This window comes from Populus trichocarpa, chromosome 7 (genome assembly GCF_000002775.5).
Source record: "Populus trichocarpa isolate Nisqually-1 chromosome 7, P.trichocarpa_v4.1, whole genome shotgun sequence".
Taxonomy (NCBI): Eukaryota; Viridiplantae; Streptophyta; class Magnoliopsida; order Malpighiales; family Salicaceae; genus Populus; species Populus trichocarpa.
In genome coordinates this window covers 12,072,439-12,083,765 of record NC_037291.2, presented here as the reverse complement: position 1 = coordinate 12,083,765, position 11,327 = coordinate 12,072,439, and the positions used below count along the sequence as shown (strand labels likewise).

Genomic DNA, 11,327 nt, shown 5'->3' with positions numbered 1-11,327 from the left:
TAAATCTACAATATTTAAATTAAAAATATTTTTTAATTATTTTATAACCTCAATTTGAAAAGCATTTTTTTAATCAAACACATTAAACTACTTTTTGTTCAACCTCAATTTTAACCACAGTTTTAACCAAACATATATTTTTCCAAACCAACCTCAACTAAAAGTACTTTTTATAAAACAATTTTTTTAAAACCACAACCACAACAGCAACCGCAATACCAAACACACCCTAAAAATTGAACAGCGCCCTCATAATCTCTCCAAGAATCTCACCAAATACTTTTATTTTGCCTTTAAAAGAACCAAAAATCAAATTTATTCTAATCTCTAAGTATTATTGGACCAAATATTTTTATTTTGCCTTTAAAACAATTAAAAATCAAATTTATCTTAATCTTAGCCAAAACTCTATTTCTGTTAATATTTTATTTCTGTTTTATTTTGATGAAAAATTCCTTCTTCTTTTTTTTTTATCATAAGCATAGTTTCTCATATAAAAACTTATCATGTAAGCAATTTTAAACCAAGAAACAAAAAATAATATCTTGATTATTTTCTTGCGACTACATGAAAAAATTGAAGAATAATTAATTCAAGGAAATGATATAAAAATTAACAATTAAAAATAATAAAATATATATTTTCACATCATTGAATATTCATGTGAATTTTTTTAAAAATATTTTGCATATAAGTTACATATTATAATTGTTAAAAAATTAAAACTACAATCATAAAAAGCTTTAATCTTATTTAAAAAGCATGCCATGATTGATTGCTTTTTGAAACATTTTATTATAACAAACATGATTTTATTTTTAAGATATAAGAAAATTAAAAACAAAAAACAAGATAATGGCTAAGAGAAGCTTCTAGACCGCAAGGCTCGGGCGTTTGACACATAAAAAAGCTTAGATGTTACTAAATTGTTTGGGAGTGTGGTTACAGTTGCTTTTCTAATATTTTTCATTCAGAAATGTATCAAAATAATATTTTTTTTATTTTTAAAAAATTATTTTTGATATTAGTGCATCAAAATGATCTAAAAACACCACAAAAATATTAATTTGAAGTAAAGAAAAAAATAAAAAAAAAATTAATTTTTGCAAAAAAACTTTTAAAACACAAAAATAAACTATAGTATATTTTAAAAAAAAAAAACTCAAGCAAACATCCCCACTTGAGTTTTACTATTAAATGGAATAACATGTCTAATACAATTAATTATGGCATTTTTAGTGGTAGAAAAGTGGATTTTGGGGTATTAGATAAATTTAAAAAAAAAACCATATAAAGCTCAATAACCCCATTTACTACCTTAAACACCCCTGGAGCCTCAATCTATTTTTATTTTGTTTTGCATGAAATTTTCCTCTTCAAGATGAATTTATTGCCACGATAAATGGTCTTTCGTAGTCAAAATAAGGATACTCGAAATGTTTCCCTCTCCTTTTTTTTTTTTTTTAAATGACTCTCCTGTCTCAGTATTAAAAACTAAAACATTAAAAAAAAGAAGATTGAAACGTGAAAATCTAAAATTACAGGGATCAAACATGAAAAAAGAAAAATACAAGAACAAAATTATATGTTTACACGTCTATGAACAGTAAAAATTGTTGTGAATGTACATTGTAATCCATGGTGATTTTTTTAAAAGGAACCGTGGGTGAATAATAGTACAAACAACTGTTAAAAACCCTAAATATTTTATTTTATTTTATTTATTTACTTAAGTGTTAATATTGTTCGCATATTCTATATAGAGAAGTATTTATATTTATGATTTGATATTTTGTTGTGAAATGCATATCTTTTAAGTAAACATTGAATATTTTATTTTTTTATATTACATGAACTTGTATTAAATTTTATAGTTTAATCTTTTCTAACTATTTAATAGGTAATCCAATTATAAAAATTTTAAATTAAAAAGTTTGCTCCTCCTATGATTTCATGTTCGAACCCTACCCTATGGTTGCTAATATGATGATTACTGAAGGCTTACATGGTCGTTAACTTCAGGACCCGTGGAATTAGTCGAGGTGCGCACAAACTGGTCCAGAAACTCACATTAATCAAAAAAAAAATTAATATTTTCTAGTATTAAACTTCTAATTCCTTCTCTCACAGGAAAAAACGTTCTTCATGCATATAAATGCTACAATTATTTTAGAAACTGAACGTTATCAAAATAATAAAAATTCAACGGAAAAGGATTTCTTCAAGCTCTTGCCAATAGCATTTTCTACTGACCGACATGTAGTACAAATATTTTGCTTCATAAATTTGGGGAATCATAATTATTGATATAAAACAGAAAAGTACAAAATTTAAGTTTCCCTTGGAACAATCATTAATGAGACCTGATGCAAAGATTTATAATTGTTAGACGACAGGTTATTTTAGAGCAAAAACTTATGAAACAATTAATAGAGTCCATGCTAAAATCTTGTGGTCTGAGGACCGACAGGCACCATATATCAAATAGTTAAAGAAACTTCTGTTCAAAATAGGTAGCAACAGCTAAAAAGCCTCTCAGGCAACAGAAAATTCTCCAGAAACATCTCCACTTCCATCTTCAATTTCCACACTACAAAGCAAGGTATTTAAAGTATTCAAAACATTCATCGACATTATGAATTTTTTTCTTTCCGAATGAGATTGAGGAGAAGATAAAACGCGACTCAGATTTTCCTCAAAATAAGATACTAATCAGCTGCTCATGCAAGCTAAATTATAAGAATGTAAAATTTACAAAGAACTACATCACACCTTTCAAAAAATTGCTATTAGGAATTAAGGGGAAGCACGCGGTTTCAAAGCCCAGACTGATCAGAGATCACAATTAGCTACAACACTTGCTCTTCGCTGGAATTTCTTGTGCAGGGCCTGGAATGATAATCTTCTTGCCAGATAGCGATGCGGGGTTACCATTGATTTGATCTTCACCAGCAACCAGGTTCTTCTTGTTTACAATGTTGAAGATCTCTGTCAGCACAGTCATAAAGGCATTCTCAACATTAGTTGCTTGCAATGCAGAGGTCTCTAAGAAGAATAGTCCTTCCTTCTGGGCAAATTCTTTGGCATCCTCAGTGGGTACAGCCCGCTGGTCCTCAAGATCACTTTTGTTCCCAATCAAAATGATAACTATGTTCTTGTCAGCATGGTTTCGCAGCTCTTCCAGCCAGCGTGGTATGTGATCAAAGGTCTGACGCTTGGTTATGTCATACACCAGCATTGCCCCAACAGCACCCCTGTAGTATGCACTTGTGACTGCTCTATACCTGCTCATTGAACCCCCAAAAGCAGAGAAGAAATCAACATTTGCTAATTACAGAAATTAACATCGATTCTGTCCAAAAGAAACAATATTGCTTCCCAGGGTACTAACAGAACAATTCTGAAATTTTTGTGTTAAAGCACATAGTCAGATCTAATCAGGCGAGCACTGGGTTTTTCCCTTTTCTCCTACCAGATATAGTCTCCCTGGGTCCCAAGAGATTATTAAAGTAAGTATTAGTCATCAAATATAACATCCATCTCTAACCACTATGATATATACAAAAGATATTTCAATAAACGGTCCAAAAGTTATGGCTCAAAAGATGCTTCAAAATAAAGAAATTTCTTGTTTAACAATAAAGTTTTAGGTGCTAAAAGAAGATTTCCAAACAATATAATAACATTCCTCAGAATAGCCCAAAGTTCTTTGGAACTCCTAAATTCTCATTGCTCTAACAACTGTATATCAACTAGTAAGAGAAACCTGAGGCGTACAAATCCCCATAGTCTAAAAGACAAAAAGCCAAACGAGATATCTTATTCTGTAAGGATAAACAAAAGAACAGTGACATGAGCTGGATTCATTTCCTAGACCAAAAGCAACTTTAAGCAAGGTAATTAATTCTTCTTTCATCATGAATCGAACCAAAGGCCACCTTTTCTCCAGTCAAACATCAACACTAAACAAAAAAATTATAATCCCCACACCCAACAAAACCAACAAAAAAGGCAGTCGGGGAGGCAAAAAAAGAGAAAGAAAAGCCAGTAATTTTTTAGGAAGGGATAGTGGGTGATGGCCTGAAGCCACAGCACCCATAAGAGCTAAGCAGGGCCCAGAATCAAGATCTATCCTAACAAGTATCACTATGACCCAGCCTCAGATCCCCCGCACAGTCGACGTTAAATCAATTCATTAACATATCCATACTTCAATCACAGACTTAAAACCGGATCAATTTGCATCCAAAAGTTTGCGATTCATCATGAATCAAAAACAACAGACTGCAAAAAAAAACAATCAAATGTCGACAATTAGATACTTGAAAAACTTGAATTGTATTACCATATACCTCATCTTCTTTCTTTTTTCCTTTTTTTTCTTTTTTCATTTGATTCCTCCCAGATCAGACACAATGTCCATTTGTATTATAACATCAACCACGTGTTTTTCCTCCAAATCTAACACTACAAAACCAATTCCACATTTGCAGCAAAACCGTCTTTCCAAATCAATGTGTATATAAAACCATACAAGCCACGGATCCAGAGACACCAAGCGATGGATAGCCAGCCAGGTGAGCATAAGCTGGCCCGAAGACAACTTAGCCATTAAAACCAAATATACATGCAGCTAACATGCAGTCTGTTATTAACGAAGAAAATCCATATCACATCTAGACTTCTAGACCAACCAAACGAAAAGAAAATTAAAATTAAAATCTGAAAGAATGAATAGTTACCGTTCTTGACCAGCAGTATCCCAGATCTGGGCCTTAACACTCTTATGATCAATAACAAGAGTCCGAGTTTGAAACTCGACCCCAATAGTAGCTTTAGAGTCAAGACTAAACTCGTTTCTAGCAAATCGAGCAAGTATTTGTGATTTCCCAACTGCTGAGTCCCCTATCAACACCACCTTGAATACATAGTCTATCTTCTGGCTCGCATCTCCGTATCCACCCCCACTAGCCATTTTCTCACCCTCAATTCAAATGGGTTTCCTTTGTTTCTTCTAAAGAAGAGAGCGATTCTTGCTATGCTTTGCTATGGCTAGCTAGTAGATCTTAGCAGTGGTGTTTTGCTTTGCTTGGTGTGGAATTGAAGGCGAAGGCTAATAAGACAATCAGTGAGTGTGGCGATAATCCGGTGCAACGCATGGCAAATTTATATTAGTGCATCATGCAATCTGGTCCGTCAATGATTCTGATGGGTTCTTTGAGTGGGGACTACTTTGTCTAAGGTGTTTCTTAACAAGTGCAAATACGAGTCAGGGGGGTGTTGTAATTAATTTCTAGTTGCTAAGATTTAGTAAAATTGACCTTTAAGTTGACATTTTGAAATTTGAGCGCAGATTTAGGGAGAAACTAACAAATTATTTTTTTTAAGTTCAATGGATCTCTTAATAAACCAGCCAATAAAATGTGATTGATTTTCAGTTTTTAATTAGTGAAAGTGTCTGGTGATTTGTGATCGTGAAAAAATCATATATATATATATATATATATATATATATATATATATATATATATATATTAAAGTTATAAATTTCATTTGATTCCTGCTATTTAGGAGTAATTGTCATTGGTCACGTTAGAATTTTTTAAAAAAATCAATTTGCTATCGAAAAATAGATAAGATTTCAATTGCAAGGGATATGCCATGGTTACATGTTGATTCAAGATGATTTTTGGGAAAAAGTCTTAGTTATTTTTATTTAGTTTAGAAAATTAAATATTATACTTAATAATTTTATTTTTTTAGTTAGTTTAGGATTTTTATTATTTTTTTATTGTTAGGTTTTCTAGGTTGTTTAGATTAGTTTTTTAATTTATTTAAAGAGTTATAAACATTTTAGTGAGGTAGATTACTTGAACATAAAATATTCAATAATAAAATTTTAAATTAGAGTTTTTGTGTAATTTTTTTTAACATAATTATGTTAATGTACTTGTTATTTTTTGAATTTTTTCTGTTTGTGTCAATTGCTATCAGAGTCGGGAGATTTTAAATTATTTTATTAGTTGTGTATTACTAAATAATCATGATTGAAAAAAGTCATAAAACAAAGCATGTTTAGGTGAAATGGGATAAGGAGATCCCCCCAAATTGTGATAGAAAACATGAAGAGACAAATTATATAATTAAAAATAGGTGTTTAGAAACAAGTGACAGAAGACATGCGGGAAAATCAACCTATTGGTTGGCAATGTTGAAGAGCTTAGGGGATTGTAAGAAAAAAAGTGATGAAGGATTTATAATCAATTTTGAGAAGTCATTTCATAAGTATAAATAAATGAAACAACTTCTTAATTGGGATAAATATGATATTGAAACTAAAAAATTTTATGATTATGATTTTTTTTTAATTGGAATCAATCACCAAAATTTGATAAAAATAATAGACTATATTAAAGAATAAGATTTCAATGTAGAAATCTTGGTATGTTATTAACTTGAGCATGCAAAAGATATTCATGCTAGTAAGCAAAATGACTTTGATCTTAATGATGTAACCGGAAAGAAGAACCAAATTAGATATGGTTTCATATGTGATTTTTGATGAAGCATGTTATGAAAAGATATGCCTTATATATACTTGAGGAGAATTTTGAAATTAACATGTCAAAATTAATGTTATTGTACTTTGAATAAAAATCGTGAAATAAACTTTTAAATCTTTTTCAAACTTTAAGATTGATTTCATTATTAGAGAGATATTAAATATATTGTTCATAGATATGATATTTTTAATAGAAAAGATAAGCATGTAAAGGGTTGGAAACTTTTTACTGGACATCCACGGGATTAAGGTAAGGCTTAAACTCGAGGATGAATTCTTTCTGATTTGAGAAGAATAATGCATGATGATTTATAGGGAAAAGTTTTATCTTAGTTATTTTTATTTGGTTTAAAAAATTAAATATTATACTTAATAATTTTATTTTTTCTAGCTTGTTTAGGATTTTTATTAGTTTTTATTATTTAGGTTAATTTTTAGATATATTTAAAAAGTTGTAATTTTTTAATAAAACAGACTACTACGTGAACAATATTCAATAATAAAAATTTGAAATAGAATTTATATGCGATTCATTTTTCAGCACGATATTGTTTTCTTATATTTACTATTTTTCTTGTATTTTTTTTTTATCTAGCAAACGAATCTTGGCACCCAAGAACGGCTTGCCTATTGTCTAAAGCTCCCCCATGTTTCAATATATAATTTTTTTTAAATCATCATTTTCAACTGAAAATTTAAAACTTATTAAATTAATAAAATTTAAAACTTATTAAATTCTTATAAATACATCAAGTCGAAATATAAGATTAAGGTAAAAATGCGATATCATAATAAAAAACAAGATGCATGACATTGTTCTTCCTCGCGAATTACACTGCGGTCATGTTTGAAAAAAAAATCGTAGTGAGCCGGTGATGTGGCCAATAGTGATTGATTCAACTGGTTGTAGCTGTGGGGTATCATGCAGAGGATTATGGCTGATTTTGAAAATAATAATAAACAGGGAGGATAGAGCAATGATAGCGGTAACAGTGAAAGTAGGGAGGTGGAGGGGGCGGATGTCTCGGGTGAGTTGTCCGCCTAAACAGCCCGGTGATATTATTGGCAGTGGCAGGCAAAATCTTCTTATCTCCAAAGTAGAAATGTTGGGTGCTTTTCAATAATCGACAATTATTGCACATTAGTAATGCCACCTAAGGCCTTCGATTTATTATTTATTATTAAGTAACACGTGCCAGATTTTCCTGGTGAAATGGTACAATTGAAAAAATAATTATGAAAATAAGAGGGCGGTCATAACTTATTGAAACATGGTTTTGTTTTTTATTTCTTAGTTTAATTTGAAATTTTAAACAATAGTTATCCTCTATAAAGTAAAATTATTGATTTACTGATGATATTTTATTTTTAATAGTTGTGATAATTATAATAAAATATTAGTTATAATCAATTTAAATTTCATTAGGATTTCTTAACTTATTAGGCTAATTAATCGTTATCATAATTGTCGTGGCGTGCACAACGTCAAATGATGGATATAGCTTCTAGATTGAGGGAGGTTTGTATGTGTTGGGATAAATAATAAGAATATGATTTGAACGGTTCAAGAGTTGTTACCTGGTATTATGATTATTAGAAAACCCAATGATATGTGAGAGTCTGGGTAAGAGGACTAGTTATGTATGAGAAAGACACATCACCTCTAATACACCTTATCTATGGTAAACTGTATTATTAATTGATTTTTTTTTCTAAATCATGTGTTTATTTGTTTGTTTGTCCTCTTTTGTAAAGAGGTACCTATCATGTTAAAATCTAACCATTCCAAAGCCCAAAAATTATGTGATATTCGTACCCCAAATTAAAAAAAAAATGATTTTTGTGGTGTTTTTAAAATTTTGGTTAAATACTAATAGATAATCACAAACATGTTGTGATACTCATTAATTGATTTTTTTTTGTATTTTTCTAAGTATGATAAAAATGCAATTTTTATTTTTTATAAAATACACATGAAAATTTTAGAACTTAGTCGTATGCACACAGATAAAAATATATTTTTGTATTTTTTTTCAAATAAGAAATTTCATATTTTTTATGTTTTTATGAAATTTTGAAGAAAAAACAGATATATTTAATACCAGATCAGTATTGTACAATATAAGTTTACAATCCAAATATTAAATAAAATGGTTGGAAAACACGAGAGGACATTGAGTTCCAGTATACTTTATGAATTCAGGTACGTGGAATTTCTTCAGCACGACCGTATTTGAAACAATACACATCTCGGCAGCTCAAACAGGATCATAACCTTCGATGACCCTCACTCTTACCTCTAATATTGTTATCTTAACATACTCAACATTCTTAAAGTATTTTGTCTTCTGGAACTCATTAGCATATACATTTACAGTTGTTGAGAGGAGTGTAGGTATAGTCAGCTGTATGAATGTTATATTGAAGTGGGGTTTCTTGACTTTGAACACTTGGTATAGTTGGCTGCATGAATGTCATATTATCAATCTTTGACGTAAATCAACAATCGATGATAAATTCTTTAACTCTGGATGATTGGGTACATCAAGCTTATAAAATTACAACTAGAATCTCAAATGAATTTTTTCTTAGTCAATAATATAACTTATCAACAAGCCTACATATATATTCAACAATAAATAATTTGTATGTATTTTAAGATTTAAAGTTGTGCTCAATATAAGATGCTCGATTGTCTTTTTACTGAATTTATTATTTAACTCTTGTAATTATTAATAAATTATAGTTATAAATATATCAACTCGATAATGATACTGAATTTTTTTTTTTATGGTGCCCCATGCATGAAAATCACAACGATTATACATGGAGTGATGCAAATAATACATCAAACTCTCAAAGCCAAAAATCATTGCCAAGGTACCTATCTAAGCAAAGATATCATATGGGTTTCTTATGGACGATAAAAAAAAACCTTAGCATTTATGCACGATATGACTACTTGATTTTATTGTTCATAGCCAGGGATTCTCACCATTCATGATTCACCGAAGATAATAATAAATAAATTATTTACGCTGTCCATGCATAAAAATCAAATTGGGCCAAAGCTGATTTCTATTAGTACATTGACAAGCTACTAGTCAATATATTATGTTAATATTTTTTCAAATAAAAAACATATACACCCTCAAGTGTTATAACTCTCAGAAAAAAAAAATATTATGTTAATATTTTTTCAAATAAAAAACATAACTCTCAGAAACTATCTAACAAAAAAAAATTATTCGGCTTTTATTAACTAATTTTAAAAAAACAAAAACATGTGTAATTCTATCTTTTGTTTCTGGTAGGGACCTCAAGTGTAAAATACATATACACCCTTAGAAAAATTTAAATTTTTTACAGGTCCGGGCTCTACGAGCCTCCCATTGTGTCTGCGAGCCTCCCATTGTCTCTGCCCTGATTGGTGTCTAAGGGTGAGTTATAAGCTTCTTACTTTTTAAGAAAGGAGATATTCTAGGGAAGAGAGGAAGCCAGGCAAGCTTCATTACTCAGTGCCTTGTTCTTACAAGGAGATCTTTCGTATACATGTATTGTGATCTATGCTATTACTGGCTTCCCCTAGCAATCTACATTGCATTGTGCTTATGTGTAGACAATCTTCTATGACGTTGGCTTCACTTTGGCACAACACAGGTAATTTATTGCATCTAAGAGCAATACATTTCAGCGGCATTGGTGCTACTGAAAACTGCCTTGACATTATTACTTGTGAATTCTCAGGCAAGAGGCTCAACTAATGCTCATGCTCGTTGCAGCATTCTTGAATTTCATGGCAATTGGCGGATTCCCCTCTTTCGTAGATGATATTAACGTCGATTTTCTTACTTAATCTCTAATGTTTGCTACACATATGAAGAGTAATGGGACTGATTTTACTTTATCCATACCAGATTATCGGACGAGAAAGATTAAACGGGCAATATGGTGCTGGTGTATTCGTCGTTGGAAACACACGGTCTTCCATTCCTTGCCTGCTCATGATCTCTTTAATCCCTGGCGCGATAGCTTTTTATATCGTTGGCCTTCAAAAGAGTTTGGAACACTTTGTCTACTTTGCTCTGCTACTCTTCGTGTGCATGATGCTGGTATTGAAAGCTTAATGATGATCGTTGCAAGTACTGTGCCAGATTTCTTGATGGTTATTATAACAGGTGCTGGGATTCAAGGCGTGATGATGTTACTTGAAGCTTTTTCTCGGTCGCCAGATCGTCTTCCTAAGCCTCTCCGGAGATATCCAATGCACTCCATTGCACTCCACAAGCATGCAAACCAAGGGTTCTACAAGAACGATTTTGAAGGGTTGGCATTCCCTAACAATCTAGCAGGAGGGCCACCTACCATTACTGGTGAAGAAATTCTGAAAAATACTTTACATGTAGAGATGGGCTATTCTAAAGGGATTGGTCTTGGTATCATGTTAATTAGGAATGGTGGTTCTTTATCGCCTCATGTTTTGGGGAATTATAAAACTTGTTGAAAAGGTTAAACCAATCATCAAAGCTGCTATTGCTGCGGCTACAAGACAACCAAGACAGATCTCAGAGAATCCCTCTTCCTCACTTTTAGATGAAGCTCTTGTGTAGTGTATTATCCAAGTAAACTGCATTAGGTAAAACTTTAGGGCCTAATTTGAGGTTTCTCAAATAACCTTACAATGAGCGTAGACGACATCTCGTCTGATAAGAGGCAGCATCACAGCATCTATTTTCCACGTCCCCGTTACCTCAACTACTATATA

The 11,327-nt window shown here is 31.1% G+C and overlaps 1 protein-coding gene across 1 annotated transcript; it reads right to left on the bottom strand.

The window, feature by feature from the left end:
- Window positions 1-2,550: 2,550 nt before the first annotated feature.
- On the bottom strand, window positions 2,551-5,127 carry LOC7466795 (ras-related protein Rab11D). Its single transcript, XM_002310516.4, has 2 exons — window positions 4,743-5,127; window positions 2,551-3,284 (listed from the first exon to the last, which is right to left on the bottom strand). The coding sequence occupies exons 1-2, from the start codon at window positions 4,973-4,975 to the stop codon at window positions 2,846-2,848; spliced, it is 672 nt and encodes a 223-aa protein (XP_002310552.1). The 5' UTR covers window positions 4,976-5,127; the 3' UTR covers window positions 2,551-2,845.
- Between the last annotated feature and the right edge of the window lie 6,200 nt (window positions 5,128-11,327).